The 25,219-nt window shown below is 47.5% G+C and overlaps 1 protein-coding gene across 1 annotated transcript in view; it reads left to right on the top strand.

Annotated features, from left to right (window-relative positions):
- The window catches only part of zpbp2 (zona pellucida binding protein 2), a 58,471-nt gene extending 33,591 nt beyond the window's left edge, over nucleotides 1-24,880 (top strand). Inside the window, 4 exon segments of the mRNA XM_031894599.1 lie at nucleotides 452-501; nucleotides 503-634; nucleotides 21,240-21,399; nucleotides 24,705-24,880. Coding sequence (XP_031750459.1) covers nucleotides 452-501; nucleotides 503-634; nucleotides 21,240-21,399; nucleotides 24,705-24,880 — 518 coding nt within the window.
- Nucleotides 24,881-25,219: the final 339 nt, after the last annotated feature.

Raw genomic sequence — 25,219 nt, 5'->3', positions numbered from 1 at the left:
ACATCTATAGAGCGCGGTTTAGTCTCTGCCGCCCTGGTTTATTTGCATACATCCAATTTCACTTCTGTTTAACGAGGATCTGTTGCCCCCTTATTCACAGACATGCCCAAGAGAGTTCAATAATAGTTGTGATGTTACTGGTTGAATGGAAAGAACTTCAGAAGTAGGTCCTTCCATGTGGGTAAGTGCTTCAGAGATGAGAGAGCACTAATATGTAGTATCTGCCTGTGTGTGTCTGTGGGATTCGTCTGACTTGCCATTTCACAGATACCAGCCAACCTGACTGTCAGTTTTTGGCCCTGCTAGCTTGGGGTGACCTTTTATGGCTCACTTATCATGACCTATTAGAAATACTGTTACTTTACTGGAAGTCTTTGCATATCCTCCTCTACATATCATGCATCAGTATATTCCAGCTGTCAGCGAGAGTCATTTCCTGTTTTTCTCTCAGGGCACATCAGCGCTAACCTCACCGAAACAGGAAAGCTCATGATGAAGGCTTTTTCGCAAATCCATGTCTGGGTCCCACAACTGCATGGTGAGATACCTGAGCATCAAGAATGGCAATACAGTTAAATCCTTCTCCTTTACTTTTGGAACAGGTTCCTCCTCCACTCCAAAAATATACAGGCAGGTTAGTAAAATAAACATAGTAAGTTGGGTTGAAAAATACATACGTCCATCACGTTCAACCATAATGCCTATATATAACCTGCCTAAAGGTCCCCATACACGGGCCGATCCGCTCGCTTGGCGATATCGCCAAGCGAGTGGATCTTCTCCCGATATCCCCACCTATGGGTGGGCGATATCGGGAGAATCCAGGCTAATTCGATCGTTTGGCCCTGGGGTCCTGATATCCCAACCTACGGGTGGGCGATATCGGGAGAATCCAGGCTAATTCGATCGTTTGGCCCTGGGGTCCCGATATCCCCACCTAGGGGTGGGCGATATCGGGAGAATCCAGGCTAATTCGATCGTTTGGCCCTGGGGTCCCGATATCCCCACCTACGGGTGGGCGATATCGGGAGAATCCAGGCTAATTCGATCGTTTGGCCCTGGGGTCCCGATATCCCAACCTACGGGTGGGCGATATCGGGAGAATCCAGGCTAATTCGATCATTTGGCCCTGGGGCCAAACGATCGAATTATAAGGACGGGTATAGGAAAAGTCAGTCCGGGCACCACATCAACGAGCCGATGTGGTCCCTGATCCGACTAGAATTTCTAACCTGCCCGTTTGAGATCTGTCCGAATTCAGGCCAGATATCGGTCGGGCAGGCCTGTCGGTAGTGCCCATACACGGGCCAATAGAATTTGGAACAGGTTCCTCCTACACTCCAAAAATATACAGACAGGTTAGTAACATAGTAAGTTAGGTTGAAAAAAGACGTACGTCCATCACGTTCAACCATAATGCCCATATATACACGGGCCGATCCGCTCGCTTGGCGATATCGCCAAGCGAGCGGATCTTCTCCCGATATCCCCACCTACGGGTGGGCGACATCAGGAGAATCCAGGGTAATTTGATCGTTTGGCCCTGGGGTCCCAATATCCCCACCTACGGGTGGGCGATATCGGGAGAATCCAGGCTAATTCGATCGTTTGGCCCTGGGGCAAAACAATTTAATTATAAGGACGGGTATAGGAAAAGTCAATCCGGGGACCGCATCAACGAGCCGATACGGTCCCTGATCCGACTAGAATTTCTAACCTGCTCGTTTGAGATCTGTCCTGTGACTTGGGGGCAAGTTTCGGTTGCATAAAAACCAGGTCTACTGCCAAACAAAGCCTTCTGTAGGCTTCCAGTCCAATAGGGGCTACCAAATAGCCAATAACATCCCTTATTTCAGGGGTGCCCAATCATGGTCGGGGGACCGGTGCCGGGCTGTGGGCTGGGCTGAACCGGGCCACCTCTGGTCCCAATTACCTGTGATCCCAACTCCCCGATGCGTTACACAGCCATGACAACAGCTACGCGAAGCCCAGGAAGATTTCTACTGATCACGACAAGGACCAAATTACTTTATTAACCTGTATGTAATAATAATACTAATAATAAAGTGCATAATATAAAATTTAATAATTACATTTACATTATATATGTAATAATTAAGTTGTGCCACCCCCCCATCCCCTGTCCTTGGAACAATTGCCGGTCCGTGCTGCAAAAAAGGTTGGGGACCACTGCGTTATTTGGCACCCCAAATACTTTTTTATGCTTATATTGCTCCCAAACACTTTTTACATTTGGTAAAAAAGTTTGGGGACCCCTGCCCTATAGTAGAGTAACCTAGAACCATACCTGTCTTTTTCCAGTTACTTTAAAGCCATTTGATCCTTTCTTGAAATTAGATATTGTATCTCCCACTGTAACTGGTGGGGAAAAGAAGTTTACTGTCCTCAGTTTAAAGAGAAACAAAACCTTTTTGCACCTACAGATGAACCCCCTTCTCTTCCAATCCCTAGGGAAGCCGACGTCATCTGGAAAGAGCTATTTCTGAATAGAAAACCCGATGCTCCGCCTTTTATATGTATCCTCCTCAAAGCAACTCTTCTTTATCCAGTGTCGATGACCCAAGAGATTGTCAAAGTACAAGTCTGAATCCCGAAATGGGTAAAATTCGGATAATTTCTGATCGGAAAATGCTTACAAAAAAAATCATAATAATCACGATAATATCGTTTTAGCGTTCCGAAGGTCACAAAATTGTATCCGATGATCGTAAACAGCGCGAAAACCTTTCTGACTTTGATGCTTCAGTGCATTTTTTAATAGTATGTGCCTTTTGGTAATCCTTAAAGAATTGCAAGTACTAAGTGCCGCCCCCTGGGATCATAGGATTCACAGTGCACACAAACAAGCCAAGGCACACATACATGTTAGGCCCCATCAGCCAATGAATGAAGGGTTGAACTGGGGTGTGCAGGGCCCACCTGGGCTCCCGCCGGGTGTGTCCCCTTACCCCCCTCCCCACGACATGCTCCCCTGAGCGCGAGGAAGTTTAACGTGTCAGGGGAGGAATGGTCAGGGAGGGAGAGTGTCAGCAAGTGTCGGGTCTGGGCCGCCGGGGCCCACCAGGATTTTTCCCGGTGGCCCAGTCCGACCCTGAATGAATGGACAAAGTTCTGACTTTTAGTCCCACACTACTTCCTGTTACAGTTAGAGCTGCATTACTTCCTGTCAGCTGATCTCTGAGGGAGCACACAGCCCAGCACAAAATGGCGGCTCAAGAGAAAAGATGTAAAAGGGCAATATTTACTGATATATATATTCCAGTTTGGTAAGTTTCTTTTATAAGACACTTAATGATGATATATACTATACTATGATATAAACTATATGTTGGCTAAGTTTTCATTCTGGAGGTATAGTTTTCAGTTTTGTTTTAAATCAAAAGTAGGGCCTATATTGTCCCAGCATTAAGCCGTAACGCCAATCAATGTTTCACACGCGTGCACCCTTTAGGGCAGTGACACACGGGGAGATTAGTAGCCGCGTGACAAATCTTCGTTGTCGTGGGTGACTAATCTCCCCACAATTCCATCCCACTGGCTAGAATGTTAATCGCTGGAGGGATGGCATACACGGCGCAGCGATTTGCCTAAGTTGCCCAAAGTTTTCTCTCAAAGCAACTTTGGCGACTTCGGCAAATCGCAGCACCGCGTATGCCATCCCTCTGGTGATTTACATTCTAGCCGGTGGAATGGAATTGCGGGGAGATTAGTCGCCGGCAACAACGGAGATTTGTCGTGGCGCAACTAATCTCCCCGTGTAACCCTGCCCTTAGAAAACTACTGATTGCTTTCTGTATTGTTATATTATTCCCATCACCTACAGAAATCCATAGGCATCACCAATAGCCAAAGCGCTGTACAAGGGACAATCAGTAATGATGAGCTTGCAATAATGTGAGGTATTGACTGGCGCTAATGCACAGAAGCTAATGTACTTTAAAGCTTCCAGTAAATCGCTGAATTTTGCCCGTGTTTTCCTAAAGAACATTAATAATTGCACACAGCACAAACTGAGATGCCGACTTCCCCAGCGGCCAAAGCCCAGGTATTATATTTCTATAAGGGTTTTCTAAATGTAGAGCATCTGTATTGCTGTTATCTGCATGTAGCAAGCGCCTTGCCTTGAGTCAAATAATACACAGTACAGCTATGGGATCCCTTATCCGGAAACCCATTATCCAAATTACGGAAAGGTCATCAGCCATAGACTATATTATAAGCAAATAATAATTTTTAAAAATGTTTTCCTTTTTCTTTGTAATAATAAATCAGTATCTGTACTTGATCCCAACTAAGATATAATTACCCCTTATTGGGGGCAGAACAGCCCTATTGGGTTTATTTCATGGTTAAATGATTCCCTTTACTCTGTAATAATAAAACAGTACCTGTACTTGATCCCAACTAAGATATAATTACCCCCTATTGGGGGCAGAACAGTCCTATTGGGACTATATTCTGACCCAACCACACAAACTGAAGACTATATTCCGGACCAACAACACAAACTAAAGACTGTATTCCGGACCAACAACACAAACTAAAGACTGTATTCCGGACCAACCACACAAACTAAAGACTGTATTCCGGACCAACAACACAAACTAAAGACTATATTCCGGACCAACAACACCAACTAAAGACTATATTCCGAACCAACAACACAAACTAAAGACTGTATTCCGGACCAACAACACAAACTAAAAACTGTATTCCGGACCAACCACACAAACTAAAGACTGTATTCCGGACCAACCACACAAACTAAAGACTGTATTCCGGACCAACAACACAAACTAAAGACTATATTCCGAACCAACAACACCAACTAAAGACTATATTCCGAACCAACCACACAAACTAAAGACTGTATTCCGGACCAACAACACAAACTAAAGACTATATTCCGAACCAACCACACAAACTAAAGACTATATTCTGAAGCAACAACACAAACTAAAGACTATATTCCGGACCAACCACACAAACTAAAGACTATATTCCGAAGCAACAACACAAACTAAAGACTATATTCCGGACCAACCACACAAACTAAAGACTATATTCCGGACCAACCACACAAACTAAAGACTATATTCCGAACCAACAACACAAACTAAAGACTATATTCCGAACCAACCACACAAACTAAAGACTATATTCCGGACCAACCACACAAACTAAAGACTATATTCCGGACCAACAACACAAACTAAAGACTATATTCCGAACCAACCACACAAACTAAAGACTGTATTCCGGACCAACCACACAAACTAAAGACTGTATTCCGGACCAACAACACAAACTAAAGACTATATTCCGAACCAACCACACAAACTAAAGACTATATTCCGAACCAACCACACAAACTAAAGACTATATTCCGGACCAACCACACAAACTAAAGACTGTATTCCGAACCAACCACACAAACTAAAGACTATATTCCGGACCAACCACACAAACTAAAGACTGTATTCCGGACCAACAACACAAACTAAAGACTATATTCCGAACCAACCACACAAACTAAAGACTATATTCCGAACCAACCACACAAACTAAAGACTATATTCCGGACCAACCACACAAACTAAAGACTGTATTCCGGACCAACCACACAAACTAAAGACTATATTCCGAACCAACCACACAAACTTAAGACTGTATTCCGGACCAACAACACAAACTAAAGACTATATTCCGAACCTACAACACAAACTAAAGACTATATTCCGGACCAACCACACAAACTAAAGACTATATTCCGGACCAACCACACAAACTAAAGACTATATTCCGAACCAACAACACAAACTAAAGACTATATTCCGAACCAACAACACAAACTAAAGACTATATTCCGGACCAACCACACAAACTAAAGACTGTATTCCGGACCAACCACACAAACTAAAGACTATATTCCGGACCAACCACACAAACTAAAGACTATATTCCGAACCAACCACACAAACTTAAGACTGTATTCCGGACCAACAACACAAACTAAAGACTATATTCCGAACCTACAACACAAACTAAAGACTATATTCCGGACCAACCACACAAACTAAAGACTATATTCCGGACCAACCACACAAACTAAAGACTATATTCCGGACCAACAACACAAACTAAAGACTATATTCCGGACCAACCACACAAACTAAAGACTATATTCCGAACCAACAACACAAACTAAAGACTATATTCCGAACCAACCACACAAACTAAAGACTGTATTCCGGACCAACAACACAAACTAAAGACTATATTCCGAAGCAACAACACAAACTAAAGACTATATTCCGAAGCAACAACACAAACAAAAGACTATATTCCGAAGCAACCACACAAACTAAAGACTATATTCCGAACCAACCATCTCACATTGCTAGACTGTCCTTTTTATGAATAAAGTGCTCTTGTACCCACTATTGGCTCTCAGAAATGCCTGGCTGGATCATTTGGTCAATGGCACTTTGAAATGTCATTTTTAGTGTTCATTTAGTTCTTTGTCTCTATGTACAAAAGAAAGGATTTTAGTAGGAAGCAAAGGGATGCTGCATGGTGTGCAACTAGTGTTAGTTTCCAGTAGGTGTCCTCAAAGTACATATAATGAAAAATACTCTGTTATAGGTGATGAATTTCTATTTTCTATGGGTGCATGTGTGACTGACTGACATGAATGTGTGTGATATATATATATGTACATATACACACACACAAAAATACACACACACACATATATATATATATACGCACACACATGCTGTTGTCTATGTTAAACAATAGATCTAAGAGAGGGGCGAGCAAGGCTATGCTGTCACACAAATAATTCAGCAAATAACTTGTGTGCAATACCAATTTTTCATACGTAGGGTTATGGCAAATGGCTGTGTGGAATCAATTGTTTGTTTAATGTACAGATACATCAAGGTAATAGATTCTGTCAGTGTCATAATACAAGTGAACCCAGTCGCTGATGGAATTGAATGGAGATGATCTGTACAATTACTTCCTATTCATTCCCCATACACATGGAAAGCAAGTCATCAATATACCCTCCGTCACATGGTCCCTCTTTGCTGAATGGGTCGCGCCATTCTTCTGGCCGGCTACACATGCCATTGTGCGGTTTGCAGCAAGGACAGAAGTTCATTAGGTTTCTATATTATATGTTCCCAGGTTATGTTCTGTACTGTGTGCAGCTTTGTCTTGTTTCGCTCTGTTAGAATAAAGGTAAACTAACCCCATTTTTTTTTTACTTTGTTCCCATCTGATTTTTGAAAAGTAACATTGGGCAAATCATTTTCTGTGAGGTTTTACCTCACTTCTGTACAGTTGCTTTGCCCCATATGTAGGAAACGTTGTTTATTTTTGATAATTACACAGGCCTCCTTACCTTCAGGGTTGGACTGGGCCGCCGGGACACCTGGAAAAATCCCGGTTAGCCCCGGCAGCCCAGACCCGATCCTTCTTACCTGCACTCCCCCTGAAAGAAGGGGGGGGGAATTAGGGGACACGGCCAGCGGGGGACCTGCAGGGCCCCTGGGACGGAAGCCCCGGTGGGCCCTTCACCCACCGGTCCGACCAGCCGGTGACAGCATAAACAAACCCCTCCCCAACCCGGTCCACTTTGCTTATATTCAAGGGTGGGCGGGACAATGCTCCTTGACTTTCCACAAGGTAATGGTACCGCCTCTTCCTCTGCTGTTACTTTCCCTATCCTGGTCCCTCCTCTTACTTTACAAACCCTCCTTCCCCCAGTCTTAGCCTGTATTAATTAACCCCCTCCACTCCCCCTGCTGTTCCTACCACCGTCAAGGCTCCTGCTACCTTATAGGTACGAAGCATCCTTCTTGCAGTTATGTCAGCCATAGATGTAAAGATCCACTTGGTTAGGGGGTCAATGACTGGATCAATAGATACAGTTAGGTGCTTTTTGGGCAGATAGAGGTAGGGCAGGCAGGCCTGAGAATCCCATAGATAGGTGGCTTATATAGTCCTGTGTATGGCCAGCTTTCAGCTGAATTAGACCATAATAACCAACATGTTTGTCACTGTAAAGGCAGTTTTGATAGCGTATTCTCTAGGCTTATTGCTGCCATTCTGCCTAAACTGCTGATGCATTTTCTGAACATGTAAAAGGGGCATCATTGCCAGTGGTACAGGGAGGGGCTGTGTGCCTTTGGTATTGTGCCATGGCCGGTTCCCCTGGTGAGAACCAAAGAAATTATTCATGGCACAAAGCAGTCAAAGCTTTTCCAGAAATCCCCACAAGTTTTCTCATGACCAGCACCAAGACAGAATATGAAACTAAGTCAAACTGAAGCATTTCAGTATTTACCTGGCCTAACCGGTAAATCACCAGCTAGGGCCAGAACCGGTATTGCAAATTTTGCGGCAATGTACTTGTAATACCCTATGAACCCCCTCACTTGATCTGCCCGCCCATTTCCCTGCCCCTTACATCAAAGCCCTGTACCCAAAATGACATTACGGTCTGCCCCCGATTCAAAGACCAATACTATATATATATATATATATATATATATAAAGGAACAAACGGAGCACACCCTATTAAAGTTCAAATGCGCAGGGTGCTTGCAAAAATATATAAAACAAGACAGTGAGCTGCACACACCAGGACTTAACAAAAAAATGATAAGTTTATTTAAGCAAAGAAATCCAACGTTTCGAGCACTAACTGTGCCTTTTACTACATATGGGAGCAGAGCCCCTAATGCTGATATAGTTTTATTATTTCTCTCTGTACAAGCTATAACCAAACTTCAGTACTTTTTTGCTACTGTCTGATTTTTTAGTTACCAGCGTCTCCTACTTAAGCAATTTATCATAGTAGAGAAGGACTGTAAGAGGAATAAGGTGGGTTATAGCCTTAGGGCTAATGGCATATGGGGCATTTTGGCTGCTGCCAAGCCTGGACTGGCAATCTGTGGGTTCTGGCAAATGCCAGAGGGGCTGCTGTAAGATGCCATAGGCAGTCACTATTTATTGGGCTGGGGGGGGGCTGTTTGTGCCTCTGTGTACTGGGAATGCCAGGGGGGCTGTAAGGTGCCACAGACAGTCACTATTTATTGGGCTGGGGGGCTGTTTGTGCCTCTGGGTACTGGGAATGCCAGGGGGGCTGTAAGGTGCCACAGACAGTCACTATTTATTGGGCTGGGGGGCTGTTTGTGCCTCTGGGTACTGGGAATGCCAGGGGGGCTGTAAGGTGCCACAGACAGTCACTATTTATTGGGCTGGGGGGGGGGCTGTTTGTGCCTCTGGGTACTGGGAATGCCAGGGGGGCTGTAAGGTGCCACAGACAGTCACTATTTATTGGGCTGGGGGGGCTGTTTGTGCCTCTGGGTACTGGGAATGCCAGGGGGGCTGTAAGGTGCCACAGACAGTCACTATTTATTGGGCTGGGGGGGCTGTTTGTGCCTCTGGGTACTGGGAATGCCAGGGGGGCTGTAAGGTGCCACAGACAGTCACTATTTATTGGGCTGGGGGGGGGCTGTTTGTGCCTCTGGGTACTGGGAATGCCAGGGGGGCTGTAAGGTGCCACAGACAGTCACTATTTATTGGGCTGGGGGGGCTGTTTGTGCCTCTGGGTACTGGGAATGCCAGGGGGGCTGTAAGGTGCCACAGACAGTCACTATTTATTGGGCTGGGGGGGCTGTTTGTGCCTCTGGGTACTGGGAATGCCAGGGGGGCTGTAAGGTGCCACAGACAGTCACTATTTATTGGGCTGGGGGGGCTGTTTGTGCCTCTGGGTACTGGGAATGCCAGGGGGGCTGCTGTAAGGTGCCACAGACAGTCACTATTTATTGGGCTGGGGGGGCTGTTTGTGCCTCTGGGTACTGGGAATGCCAGGGGGGGCTGTAAGGTGCCACAGACAGTCACTATTTATTGGGCTGGGGGGCTGTTTTTGCCTCTGGGTACTGGGAATGCCAGGGGGGGCTGTAAGGTGCCACAGACAGTCACTATTTATTGGGCTGGGGGGCTGTTTTTGCCTCTGGGTACTGGGAATGCCAGGGGGGGCTGTAAGGTGCCACAGACAGTCACTATTTATTGGGCTGGGGGGCTGTTTTTGCCTCTGGGTACTGGGAATGCCAGGGGGGCTGTAAGGTGCCACAGACAGTTACTATTTATTGGGCTGGGGGGGCTGTTTGGGCCTCTGTGTACTGGGAATGCCAGGGCCTATGATGAATGCCAGTCCTTGGCTGCCACTGTGCCCAATAGGAATCAAAATAATCTATATCTAGCTGTCACTGCCTCCCATAGAGATATATAAAAAAACAGGCTTGTGCCTGTCTCTCCAGGTCTACCATACACATTTCCTATATATCTCTATAAAAAGCATTGACAGTTATACTGGGGTGTTTTGACCATCAGTGGTCAAAATGTTCTGTGTCCCATTAGCCTAAAACAATGGAACTTATATGAGGCTGAAACCGTAAGCTAAGTACCACCATCATTGTAGCTAAGGAAAGTAAGTCATGAAGGGAATCAGTGAATCAGGAATCACCCTAGGTTTTTTAATTATTTTAGAAATTATTGAATATATAGGCACCCAAGGGCCACCCTCTAAAGCTGCCACTCTAGACACAGGCTAAATGTCTTCCTAAATGTTTACTGTATGTTTTAATGCTTTCCTTTCCATCCTTTGTATAGATGTAGCTTGCTTATCATCAGGGTAGGCAGGAGGAGAGAGGGACATCTATACCAAGGATGGAAAGGAAAGCATTAAAACACACAGTAAACATTTAAGAAGACATTTATAATGATTAAAAAAATACTCAAGCCTTTTTACAGCCGTGTTAAAATCTATGAAAAACTGCGTACGATGTGACGACGGAATCTACAGCCGCCAAGAGGATTTCCGTCCAATAAAATTCTGCCCGGTAACACTGAAAAATCAATGGTAATATTCCGTTTAAAAGGAAAGGTGACTGCTGCCGACCCAGTGTCCTTTGAACCAAAGCGCAGCGGGCACAGCGGTTCCGATCGCTCTCGTATTGTGTAATTAAAAATGTGAGGGATTGGTCGTTGGGGGAAAAGAAATGTTTAACTTGACAAGTGGTTAAGGAATGAACCCTTCCGGAGTCGCACAATGAAAGATTTACAGCTTGGAGATAAAAGCGTAAGAGCAAAGAGTCACATTAAAAGCTTTCTTTATCGCCTTTATCTGCCTCGGAAAAAAACCCGTCACGCCTTCTGTGCTACTGGGATTCGACATGCTCTCGTCCTGTGAAGCTGCCAATGTGGGGGGATAAGTAACTGATAAAGCGATTTTGGAAGCCGCCCATACACGCACTGATATAAACATCCCAGTTTAAGCCTGGTTTAAAACATTGAGAAAACTGGACAAAAATCCAGGCAATTGTGTCAAAGCGATGCAATAACCCCGCCCAGGCATCATAGCCCCACCCAACATTGTACCCGCCACTGACATCATCATGCCCACCCCCAGCATCACTGCCCCACCCCTGATGCCATCAACTCCTCCCCCTTTGTTCGGGTTTAACCACCTTGTAGGCAACTCTAGACCAGTTCCATCACTGGCATGTTGAGTTTGGGGAGTTTCCTTGACTCATTAATGCTCATTGAGTGCAACTTAGTTTGTTTTCCAATAGAAACATTTATATAAACATAAAACAAGCAAAACCCTTTGCTATGGGGATAAAGGAACCAAGTGGGAGCCAAAAATCATGTAAGTAGGCGCTGTGCTTTCATTGTCTTGCCCTTTGCCAGTACCAACCCTCTCTTAAGGTGCCCATACATGGGCCGATTCTAGCTGCCAATACCGGTCCCTTAGACAGATTCAGCAGCTAATCGGCCCGTGTATAGACACTACCGACAGGCCTGCCTGACCGATATCTGGCCTGAAATTGGGCAGGTTAGAAATCTAGTCGGATCGGGGACCGCATCGGCTGGACCGACTTTTCCTATACCTGTCATTATAATTTGATCATTTGGCCCCAGGGCCAAGCGAGCGGATCTTAAGGTGTATGGGCACCTTTACTCTTCTCCTATCCTCTCGGTGGTGGTACATAGACAATCTTCCTACACCGGCTTGTGTGAACCTCTTAGGTGGTGCCACACCCTGGGCAGATGCTACATCCCTTTTATAGTTGAAGACACAACTAGAAGCTGCACACACTAACATTGACTAACATATTGTAGCATTGTGATCCCTTTGTGCCTCAATCTGTAATGGGAACAAGTCAGTGAAGGTGGAATGATTTAGAAAGAAACCAGAAAGGACTTGTTGTGAAGGGTCGAACATATATAAGCTCAGGGATTGGTCTACAAAGTCAGATAAAAGAACTGTTGACAGTGTCTTAACTCCCTAGCCTCAGGCCTAACCTTCTGCCTCCATCCTAGCTGCAACGACTCACCCCCTAACCTTCCTTCAAAGTAAATTTACCCTATTCCCTCTTTTTTTATTCAGGGAGGGAGGGCGGGGGCTTCCAAGGTAAAATGGTGCCTTCCTTTCTGGCCCATCCCCCGTTACAGGACAGACCCCACTCCCCTAGCCAGTCAGGTTAATCCTACTTTTCCCCTGCCTTACACCACCAACTCTTTTTCCCGGGCTTTCCTTACTTTGTCATGGCCCCCTCCCTTCGACCCGTTCCTTGCTTAGTACTGGGGCCCCTAGACAGCAGCTCTTACTAAGAAGAAAAATATCAAGGAGAGGGAAGAGGAGAATTGAAGGGGTTGAGGAATGTAGAGCAGTCATCTTTAGAAGCATCATGCTCACATAGAAAAGGAAAGGAGCCGAATGAACCAGTTGAATCATGGGAACAATGAATTATGATGATTAGAATTAAGATGTTATATTATGGATATGTATCTGATGGAACGGCATCAAGCCAATGGAGACGAGGAGAAGGGTTCATACAGGGGCGGTGATGGACTCGTGTCCCCGGAGAATGTCTTTGCTCAGGAACTCATTGAACTTAAAGTGATCTGGAAAATACGCATACTGTTATATTATATCTTTTATTTATTAATCACCAACATGTACTGCCCGGTGCATACAAAATACATGTACAGAAAGAAACAGGGTCTCGTTCCCAAGAGGCAAACCTTGTAAAGGAGGTGGAACTGATGTACGAGGGAATAATGATGCATTCGGGTGGGAGTGGGGCAGCCACATGGATTGGGGGGCTACATGGTAGCTTTAGGGGCACATTCATCAAAGTACGAGTTTGAATCCCGAAATGGGTAAAATTCGGATTAGATACGATAATTTCTGATGATCGCAAATATCACAAAAATGCTTACGTAACAATTGTATTAGTCACGATAATATCGTATTGATGATCCGAAAGTCACAAAATGTTCATATCCAAATGATCATAAACGGCGGGAAAACCTTTCTGACTTTGAACGTTCAGTGCATGAGATTGGAAGCCTCCCATAGGGCTCAATGGCACTCTGCAGCTCCAACCTGGCCCAAGGAAAGTCTCCCAGAGGGCTCAATGGCACTCTGCAGCTCCAACCTGGCCCAAGGAAAGTCTCCCATAGGGCTCAATGGCACTCTGCAGCTCCAACCCGGCCCAAGGAAAGTCTCCCATAGGGCTCAATGGCACCCTGCAGCTCCAACCCGGCCCAAGGAAAGTCTCCCATAGGGCTCAATGGCACTCTGCAGCTCCAACCCGGCCCAAGGAAAGTCTCCCATAGGGCTCAATGGCACTCTGCAGCTCCAACCCGGCCCAAGGAAAGTCTCCCATAGGGCTCAATGGCACTCTGCAGCTCCAACCTGGCCCAAGGAAAGTCTCCCATAGGGCTCAATGGCACTCTGCAGCTCCAACCCGGCCCAAGGAGAGTCTCCCATAGGGCTCAATGGCACTCTGCAGCTCCAACCTGCCCCAAGGAAAGCCTCCCATAGGGCTCAATGGCACTCTGCAGCTCCAACCCGGCCCAAGGAAAGTCTCCCATAGGGCTCAATGGCACTCTGCAGCTCCAACCCGGCCCAAGGAAAATCTCCCATAGGGCTCAATGGCACTCTGCAGCTCCAACCCGGCCCAAGGAAAGTCTCCCATAGGGCTCAATGGCACTCTGCAGCTCCAACCCGGCCCAAGGAAAGTCTCCCATAGGGCTCAATGGCACTCTGCAGCTCCAACCCGGCCCAAGGAAAGTCTCCCATAGGGCTAAAAGGCACTCTGCAGCTCCAACCCGGCCCAAGGAAAATCTCCCATAGGGCTCAATGGCACTCTGCAGCTCCAACCCGGCCCAAGGAAACTCTCCCATAGGGCTCAATGGCACACTGCAGCTCCAACCCGGCCCAAGGAAAGTCTCCCATAGGGCTCAATGGCACTCTGCAGCTCCAACCCGGCCCAAGGAAAGTCTCCCATAGGGCTCAATGGCACTCTGCAGCTCCAACCCGGCCCAAGGAAAGCCTCCCATAGGGCTCAATGGCACTCTGCAGCTCCAACCCGGCCCAAGGAAAGCCTCCCATAGGGCTCAATAGCACCCTGCAGCTCCAACCCAGCCCAAGGAAAGCCTCCCATAGGGCTCAATGGCACTCTGCAGCTCCAACCCGGCCCAAGGAAAGTCTCCCATAGGGCTCAATGGCACTCTGCAGCTCCAACCCGGCCCAAGGAAAGTCTTCCATAGGGCTCAATGGCACTCTGCAGCTCCAACCTGCCCCAAGGAAAGTCTCCCATAGGGCTCAATGGCACTCTGCAGCTCCAACCCGGCCCAAGGGAACCCTCCCATAGGGCTCAATGGCACTCTGCAGCTCCAACCTGCCCCAAGGAAAGTCTCCCATAGGGCTCAATGGCACTCTGCAGCTCCAACCCGGCCCAAGGAAAGTCTCCCATAGGGCTCAATAGCACCCTGCAGCTCCAACCTGGCCCAAGGAAAGTCTCCCATAGGACTCAATGGCACCCTGCAGCTCCAACCCGGCCCAAGGAAAGCCTCCCATAGGGCTCAATGGCACTCTGCAGCTCCAACCCGGCCCAAGGAAAGTCTCCCATAGGGCTCAATGGCACTCTGCAGCTCCAACCCGGCCCAAGGAAAGTCTCCCATAGGACTCAATGGCACTCTGCAGCTCCAACCCGGCCCAAGGAAAGTCTCCCAAAGGGCTCAATGGCACTCTGCAGCTCCAACCCGGCCCAAGGAACGTCTCCCATAGGGCTCAATGGCACTCTGCAGCTCCAACCCGGCCCAAGGAAAGCCTCCCATAGGGCTCAATGGCACTCTGCAGCTCCAACCCGGCCCAAGGAAAGCCTCCCATAGGGCTCAATGGCACTCTGCAGCTCCAACCCGGCCCAAGGAACGTCTCCCATAGGGCTCAATGGCACTCTGCAGCTCCAACCCGGCCCAAGGAAAGCCTCCCATAGGGCTCAATGGCACTCTGCAGCTCCAACCCGGCCCAAGGAAAGCCTCCCATGGGGCTCAATGGCACCCTGCAGCTCCAACCCGGCCCAAGGAAAGTCTCCCATAGGGCTCAATGGCACTCTGCAGCTCCAACCCGGCCCAAGGAAAGTCTCCCATAGGGCTCAATGGCACTCTGCAGCTCCAACCCGGCCCAAGGAAAGCCTCCCATGGGGCTCAATGGCACCCTGCAGCTCCAACCCGGCCCAAGGAAAGTCTCCCATAGGGCTCAATGGCACTCTGCAGCTCCAACCCGGCCCAAGGAAAGTCTCCCATAGGACTCAATGGCACTCTGCAGCTCCAACCCGGCCCAAGGAAAATCTCCCATAGGGCTCAATGGCACTCTGCAGCTCCAACCCGGCCCAAGGAAAGCCTCCCATAGGACTCAATGGCACTCTGCAGCTCCAACCCGGCCCAAGGAAAGTCTCCCATAGGGCTCAATGGCACTCTGCAGCTCCAACCCGGCCCAAGGAAAGTCTCCCATAGGGCTCAATGGCACTCTGCAGCTCCAACCCGGCCCAAGGAAAGTCTCCCATAGGGCTCAATGGCACTCTGCAGCTCCAACCCGGCCCAAGGAAAGTCTCCCATAGGGCTCAATGGCACCCTGCAGCTCCAACCCGGCCCAAGGAAAGCCTCCCATAGGGCTCAATGGCACTCTGCAGCTCCAACCCGGCCCAAGGAAAGTCTCCCATAGGGCTCAATGGCACTCTGCAGCTCCAACCCGGCCCAAGGAAAGTCTCCCATAGGGCTCAATGGCACTCTGCAGCTCCAACCCGGCCCAAGGAAAGTCTCCCATAAATTAACGAAAAAGTTGCAAACAATACGCACAGTATGAAAACTTAAAAAAAGTATTCGGAAGTGATCGTACTTTGATAAATGAGCCCCTAAATCAGGGATCCCCAAACTTCTAACCCAAGGGGCCGGATCAAGGGCCCCTCACAGGCAGGCCCAGATTTGTGGAGAGGCCACAAAGGCCCGGGCCTAGGGCAGCAGAAATGTAGGGGCGGCATGCTGCCCCGCCGCAACAGAATTTTTAAAGTTTTCTTCCATACGGAGCAATGGGAACTTCTCCCCACTGCTCTGTATGGGACGGGCGTATGGGCGGGGGGCAAGCTCGATCCAGCATGTGCGTTGGGGGGGGCGGCCTAGGGGCGCCTAGTGAAAAAAAAAATTCAGCCCCACCCCTTTTTAATTGAAAAATGTTTTTAACCCCTTCCGATCCTAATCAGCATATGCTAGTTTATGCTAATTAGGATTTGGATTCGGTTCGGGATTCGACTGAATCCTGCTGGGTGGGTTCGGTGCATCCCTAATTATATATGTAAAGAAACATATTGCTTTGCATATTAAGGGAGAATTTATTACCTATGATTAGTGATGAGCGAATTTTTTCGGCAGGCATGGACTCGCAGCGAATTTCCGCATTTCGCCATTGCCGAATTGTTTCGCGAAACTTGAAAATTCACAGTGGAAAAAGTTGCCGCACAGAATTTTTTTTGTTGCGCAACAAAAAAAATATACGCAGGCGACAAAAAAATATACGCGGGCGACAAAAAATATAGACGGGCGACAAAAAATATACACGGGCGACAAAAAAAATATACACGGGCGACAAAAAAAATATACACGGGCAACAAAAAAATATACGCGGGTGACAAAAAAATATACACGGGCGACAAAAAAATATACACGGGCGACAAAAAAATATACACGGGCGACAAAAAAATATACGTGGGCAACAAAAAAATATACGTGGGTGATAAAAAAAATATACACGGGCGACAAAAAAATATACACGGGCGACAAAAAAATATACACGGGCGACAAAAAAATATACGCGGGTGATAAAATAATATACACAGGCGACAAAAAAATATACACAGGCGACAAAAAAATATACACGGGCGACAAAAAAATATACACGGGCGACAAAAAAATATACACCGGTGACAAAAAAATGTATGCAGGTGACAAAAAAAATGCGTGACAAATGCGTTTTGCAAATTTTCCACCGTTTCGCAAATTTTATTCGCTCATCACTACCTATGATTTACCAGTTACAACCCCCATAGGGACGATCAGGAGAAGGACATTAAAATACCCATAGAGCGCCCCCTAATGAACCTTAGTATTACATTGCAACACAACCGTGGCCTTTTTCCTGCCTGGAACGTTTGTATAACTATTATGGGATGTCACCGCGGGGCGCCCATTGAAGAGGAAAATAGCTATAAAATAATTATTAACATTCTCATTAAAATTGATAAGCTGTTGACAATTTACGTTTCTGAGCCCATATACGTTATCGCTAAGGATATCTCTGCCGGTGGGTTTTTTTTATTCATCCTTTTTTTCCCAGAAAAGGACTTCTGCTAATTCTCTCTGCCTTAAAGGGCCGCCGCACCTCGTTATCATTGTATCGTTATTTTTATAAAGCCCAGTTGTGTAAATACGGGAACATAATAACTGATAAACAGAAACAGTAGATAATGAGGGCAATTTTTTTTTTTTTTAATAATAATAATAATAATATATATAAAAGCAGAAAAGCACTTTTTTATTTTCCATTTGATTTTTCTCTTAAGCATTTATTGACGCATTACTGGTCCACCTTGCTTTGGCTGGTTCTAAGCTTCCCTTATGGCCTCCCATCTGCCTGTTTTGTAGTATTATAATCCCATTACAAAAAGTGAGTGTTGGGCCAACATTGAAGGTTGCCCTAGGCCCACCCCTGACTGCCAACTCCCATTCGGCTCCACTTGTCATCTCTTCCCCCTGCACCATACCTCCCAACTGTCCCTAATTTCCCGGGACAGTCCCGATTTTGACACCTGCCTGGCCTCCCCTGTCGCTCCCTCTCTCTTCTGATCACAGCAAAAGTAAGTATAAGGTGCGCATGGGGTTAAGCGGCTGGCAATAGATGAGTGGGTAGTAGGTGGGGCCCTAGAGGGGGCGTGGGGTAGCACGCCCCAGTCCGACCCTGAACCGAAGTAGATGTGCCTGGCTCCCCCCACTATTGTGCCCTAGGCACTTGCTTCTCCTTTCTACCCATGTGTCATTACATAGTTATTTACATAGTTACATAGGGTTGAAAAAAGACCAGAGTCCATCAAGTTCAACCCCTCCAAGTAAACCCAGCACCCACAAACCTATAGTCATTCCTTTACATTGGGGTGTGTATAGGTTCCTAAGGGTTGCACCAGACCTTAATACAGCGCTGGCCACTCTTTCTTCTCTCTCACTGTATTTAATGTATTTTGTGTGCCAGTACGTCTTTCCCTCACTGTATTTAATGTATCTGGGGTGCCAGTATGTCTGTCCCTCACTGTATTTAATGTATCCGGGGTGCCAGTACGTCTGTCCCTCACTGTATTTAATGTATTTGGGTGCCAGTACGTCTGTCCCTCACTGTATTTAATGTATCTGGGGTGCCAGTACGTCTGTCCCTCACTGTATTTAATGTATTTGGGTGCCAGTACGTCTGTCCCTCACTGTATTTAATGTACTTTGGGTGTCACTACCCTCTGCCTCTAACTATATTTAATGCAATTTGGATGCCACTATTTCTGCCCCTCACTATATAATGTATTTCGAATCTGGAGTTATTGTTTGCATACTGTGTGGGAGGCAATATATGCAATTTTGCCAGTTTACCCACTGGCTAAAATTCAGGACAATACCAGCAGTGCCCATAAAGGCGCTATCAGTTCAGGCAGGAGCAAATAAGAAAGTGTTCGGCATTGGATGTTAAAGGCCATTATAATTACAAAGGAAGCTTTCCTGAACTTTTCTAGTGCTCAATAACATGAAATGCAGATTTGGCAAAAGCAAGACAGGTGTACCCCCATGCACAAGCACAGTGACACCAAGGGGGGGGGCAAGGGTTATCAGACGGAGGCAGGTGTGAGACATCCGGGACTAGGGGTAGGTAGGAGAGGTACCTGCCTGGCGCCCCCACCAGGTGCCTTTTCTGCCTACCCCTAGTTCCGGCCCTGCAGGGCACAGTGGCCCCCGTGTGTAGGTTACAGAGGCCCAGTCTGAACATGAACATATTTGCTATTAAATATCAGAAGCCTCTGGCGCTTGTGAGAAAACAAATCCCTCCCTGCACTTTCCAGTGATGTCTCCCTCCCTTCCCGCACATACAGTCATCCCTGCAGCGGCTGAATATATACATTTATCTCTCAGCTTCACTAGTAATTAGCGCCACATTTATAATTTATATCCCCCTGTTGTGATGGCCCCACCCCTTACAATGCCGATGTGTTGACACACGGTCCCATACCCCATTCATATGTAAAATGAATAGAAATTATTAATAAACCTCCCCCCCCCCAGCACGTCAGCTCCCAATAACAGTTTTAATCAAAGTATAATATAAATCAGTAAATACAAATTGTAACTGTATGTATAAATGTAGGGTCAGACTGCCCCACCCCTAGCGGTCTTTTACCCAGGTACTAGGTCTGTGTAGCCTAAGCCTATCCATAGAGCCCGGCCTGCGGGAATGACTGGGCTCCGGCCGGGGATACACATTCTACCTCCCAAAAAGCAAATGATGTATCAGAGCACAGGTATGGGACCTGAAATAAACCCAATAGGGCTGTTCTGCCCCAATAAGGGGTAATTATATCTTAGTTGGGATCAAGTACAGGTACTGTTTTATTATTACAGAGAAAAGGGAATCATTTAACCATGAAATAAACCCAATAGGGCTGTTCTGCCCCAATAAGGGGTAATTATATCTTAGTTGGGATCAAGTACAGGTACTGTTTTATTATTACAGAGAAAAGGGAATCATTTAACCATGAAATAAACCCAATAGGGCTGTTCTGCCCCAATAAGGGGTAATTATATCTTAGTTGGGATCAAGTACAGGTACTGTTTTATTATTACAGAGAAAAGGGAATCATTTAACCATTAAATAAACCCAATAGGGCTGTTCTGCCCCCAATAAGGGGTAATTATATCTTAGTTGGGATCAAGTACAGGTACTGTTTTATTATTACAGAGAAAAGGGAATCATTTAACCATTAAATAAACCCAATAGGGCTGTTCTGCCCCAATAAGGGGTAATTATATCTTAGTTGGGATCAAGTACAGGTACTGTTTTATTATTACAGAGAAAAGGGAATCATTTAACCATTAAATAAACCCAATAGGGCTGTTCTGCCCCCAATAAGGGGTAATTATATCTTAGTTGGGATCAAGTACAGGTACTGTTTTATTATTACAGAGAAAAGGGAATCATTTAACCATTAAATAAACCCAATAGGGCTGTTCTGCCCCAATAAGGGGTAATTATATCTTAGTTGGGATCAAGTACAGGTACTGTTTTATTATTACAGAGAAAAGGGAATCATTTAACCATTAAATAAACCCAATAGGGCTGTTCTGCCCCCAATAAGGGGTAATTATATCTTAGTTGGGATCAAGTACAGGTACTGTTTTATTATTACAGAGAAAAGGGAATCATTTAACCATTAAATAAACCCAATAGGGCTGTTCTGCCCCAATAAGGGGTAATTATATCTTAGTTGGGATCAAGTACAGGTACTGTTTTATTATTACAGGAAAAAAGAATTATTTAGAATTAGAATTATTAGATTAAAATGGAGTCTATGGGACATGGGTTTCCTGTAATTTGGAACATTCTGCATAACAGGTTTATAAACAACAGATCCCATAATGCCCAACTAACAGCTTTGTAGAGCGCTTATGGTTCAATGTACTAAAAGGGGTAGAGGGCAGTCTCTTTGTGGGTTGCAATGTTGATGTTTTTGCTTGTATCGCCCCCCCCCCCCCCCCCCTCCCAGGTCAGAGACCAAATTGTGGATTTTTTCCTGCATTTCTCACAAGTACAGAGGAAACAATTTCTGGGTATAAATTATGTTGAACACAGTCTGGACATCAGGCGCCTTGACAGCTGCCGCCCCGGCTTTGGGAGGAATCAGGAGAAGCAAAATGACTGTTGCGGTAATAAATCTCTTGCCTTGTTGAAATATCTGTTATGAGAGAATGGAAGCCCTGACTAAAGGTTCTACCTCCAAAGGGGCGTGAAATAAAAATGTCTGACAACTGCTGCCAGGGCTGCTTTTTCCATGACTCAAGGTAACGGCCATGCCTCAGGTGGCAGTTAGGGGCCAGTTACCAGAGCTAAAAGCCACCTCTAGTAATTTAAGAGCCGAATTTCCATCTTTCAAAATGGAAATGTGTCTCTTCTAGTGCCGAGAGTGCTATGGTTGCCACCCAGCCGGTATTTTGCTGCCTAGTTGTAAGATACCAGCCATTAGGGTCGGACTGGGGGGTGCAGGGCTCCACCCCAGGGGCCCTGCAGGTGCCCCCACCGGCCGCGTCCCTAACCCCCTTCCCCCACAGGGTCCCCCACCAGACGTCCTCCCTTAAGCGTGCGTAAATTTAACGCATCAGGGGAGGAACGGTCGGGCAGAGGGAGCGCCAACGGTCGCGTCTGGGCCGGGACCCCCACTAGGGCCCAGTCCGACCCTGCCAGCCATGGCTGGGGCCAGTATTACAAATTTGCCAGCAATGTACGTGCCAGTAAATTTGTACTCCTCAATGTTTTGCCTCCACTCCCCCCATTCCTCCTCCATCTGGCCCATTACTGTCCTGCAGTTCCCTTCAGTTTTCCTAACAGTTTAGCAGCTCTGCCCCCTCCCCCTGCATCATAGCCCCACCCCTTTAGGCCTTGTCCCCTGCCTCACATCATTGGCCAGTAAAAGTCCATGAAAAAGGTGGTAACCCTACTCTGTGCACTAGAGATGTGGCCCCCTCTTGGCCCAGAAATGGCCTTGACTGTGGCACTAAGGGAACCCTTGAATTCTAAGCGGGTCTGAGGTCATGGTAATTCTGGGGTTCCAATCAGGATCGGACTGGGGGGGTGCAGGGCCCACCGGGGCTCCCGCCCGAGGTCCCTACCCCCCCCAGGGGCCCCCCCAATTTCCCTCGCAGGGCCCCCACCCGACGTCCTCCCCGAGCTTGTATAATATTAACGCGTCAGGGGAGGAACAGTCGGGCAGGGGGAGTGCCGGCAAGGGTCGGACTGGGCCGCCGGGGCCCACCGGGATTTTTCCCAGTCCGACACTGGTTCCATTGCATCAATATGTGCAATTGCTTGCACTTTGTAAATTGCACTTGCAGTGGTAAATGAGGCTAAAGTTCTTTTCTATGTTGGAATGGGAATTGCCCAGTATGACTTAGGTACATAATAGTGTGATAATAGCCAGCAGGCTCTACTCTCAGAATAATAAAGGTGGGTTGCGGGGGGGCCGGGGCAGCTAATGTATTTTCCCTACACCCTGTACATTATACTTATTAGAATGTGAAGCCCCCAACAGTTACATTAAATACTGTAACCCTGAATAGGCCAATTAAAAGCATTAATGGAATGTGGAATAATATGTGCTTCTTTTGTGGGGGACTATTAACCAGGCACTGTAATTATAGTAATTTATTGCCCAGGCTACACGGGGCGTTGTGATTCAGTCTGACAAATGATGCAGGTCTGTCAGGTCCAACCTTGGCCGTTCAGTCTGTTCCTGGATCTTCTACCTCTTGTTAATAAAGAATAGACGTTAACTCCTTCAGCGGCTGCAATATGTCTGTATATTATTCAGTGTATGAGGCTAACTGAGCATTGCACATAATGTCAATTGACACTAAGATTCTATGTAAGAGACTATTCAAAGGACAAGAAAAGCGTAAATCACTTGGGGGTGCAATTTTTAAGTACCCCCCCCCCCCCCCCACTGAATATTACCCCTAACCTATGGACTGCTGGCCGCTGACCCTCTTACCGGCTCTTTGGGTGCCTCACTGCCATCTTTATTGGGCCATTCCGCACCCAACCCTAAAGCACCGCCCCCAACTCAAGCCCAGCCCAACCCAGCAATGCAGCTCTTTTTATAGCCCTGCACCCAGTGTCGGACTGGGAAAACTGGGAAAAACCCCAGCCCTGGTGGGCCCGGCGGCCCAGACCTGATCCCTGTTGCCGCTTCCCCTGGCCGCCGAGGTCCTCTCTTGACGCATTTCACTTATGCGCGCTCAGGGGCGGATGTCGTGTGGGTGGTGGGGGCCCCTGTAGGGGGTGCAGCAGGGGATGTGGCTGGGGGTGTACCTTGGGGGATGCTGGGTCCTTGGTGCTGGTGGGCCCTGTACCCCCCAGTCTGACCCTGGCCCCGGCAGCCCAGACCTGATCCCTGCAGGGCGCTCCCCTGAGCTGCCAGTCTCCCTCCCTGAAGGTAAGTTTAATTAAAGCATGCTTGTGGGTGGGGGCCCCTGCAGGGAGTGTGAAGGCCATGGATGGGGCCCATTGAGGGCTGCGGGGGCCCCTGGGGCAGCAGCCCAGACCTGATCCCTGCAGGGCGCTCCCCTGAGCTGCCAGTCTCCCTCCCTGAAGGTAAGTTTAATTAAAGCATGCTTGTGGGTGGGGGCCCCTGCAGGGAGTGTGAAGGCCATGGCTGGGGCCCATTGGGGGCTGCGGGGGCCCCTGGGGCAGCAGCCCAGACCTGATCCCTGCAGGGCGCTCCCCTGAGCTGCCAGTCTCCCTCCCTGAAGGTAAGTTTAATTAAAGTGCACTCATGGGTGGGGGCCCATTGGGGGCTGTGGGGGCCCCTGAGGCACTAGCCTCCGTGGGTCTTGCAACCCCCCCCCCAGTCCGACCCCTGCCTGTGCCCACCCCACCTCATCTATGACATCATGAAGGGGGCGGGGCAGGAATGCACCTGTAAAGAGAGGCTTCTGGAGGAGGAAGCCAGGAGCTATAAGGTCACAGGTGGAGAGGGCAGAAGGGAGAGCTCAGCCCGAATCTGCCCGCAACCCACCAATATTGTGCAAATGTTGGCCCTAACTTGCCTGACCTGCAGGTAAACCTGTGGGGCCCATGGGTTTCTGGCCGGCCCGACCATTGTTACTGTACAGTAATTAGTTATGAGTGAAATTTTGCGCAAGGCATGGATTCGCTGCAGAGCACCCATCGGCAAATGTGCAATGATGTCACAGGAAGTGAAGCTCCTCCGCATGATGTCACTTCCACTCAGGCACTGGGAGGGAACCCCCCCCCCTCTGCTGCTGATTGATAGGAAAGTATCTGCCAGTTATTTTCCTGAAAGTTTTAGCCCTCGAGTGCCAATATGGTAAATATGCCCCTGCCCTTACCTGATGATGTCTAAACCCCCTTTCCTCCTATTTCAATGGATCGACCTGAGCTCCCCTACTGGGCCTCAGAGAATGATCGGTGCTTATTGTTTGCTTTTTTTTTACAGTTATTTGTCAACCGGGCACATTCAGCCAAAACAACAGATTGTACTGTGAGATCTGCGAGGACATCCAAATTGATAACTATGGAGCAAACCATTTCATAATGCACCCCCCCCGTGTTCCTGGCACATCCCCTGCTCCGGCGGTTACCCAGGAACCACTGGAGCTTTTGGAAAAGTAAACATAATTTCAAGCAGCTTTGCAATATGCATCAATTAAACAATACGCAGCCTTTTCATGATGTTTAATGTAATAATCTGGTTTGGAACAGTTCCCTAAGCCCAGCCCCCTGTTCCCTAAGCCCCGCCCCCTGTTCCCTAAGCCCCGCCCCCTTTTCCCCTGCTGGTCTGGCTGACTACTTTGTGACTCAAATAAACTGTAACAGTAGTCGCCTGTCCTTCAGCCTGCCCCCTCCCAATCCCACAATCCCCTGCTGCACACGTGATGTCAATAAGGAAAGGAACATCCCAGTGCAATGCATTGTGGGTTATGTAGTTCCTGCATGCTGTCTGTAAGCTGG

This window comes from Xenopus tropicalis, chromosome 10, assembly GCF_000004195.4.
Source record: "Xenopus tropicalis strain Nigerian chromosome 10, UCB_Xtro_10.0, whole genome shotgun sequence".
Classification (NCBI taxonomy): Eukaryota; Metazoa; Chordata; class Amphibia; order Anura; family Pipidae; genus Xenopus; species Xenopus tropicalis.
Note: the sequence above shows the minus strand (reverse complement) of the source record. Positions and strands in the feature narration are given on the sequence as shown.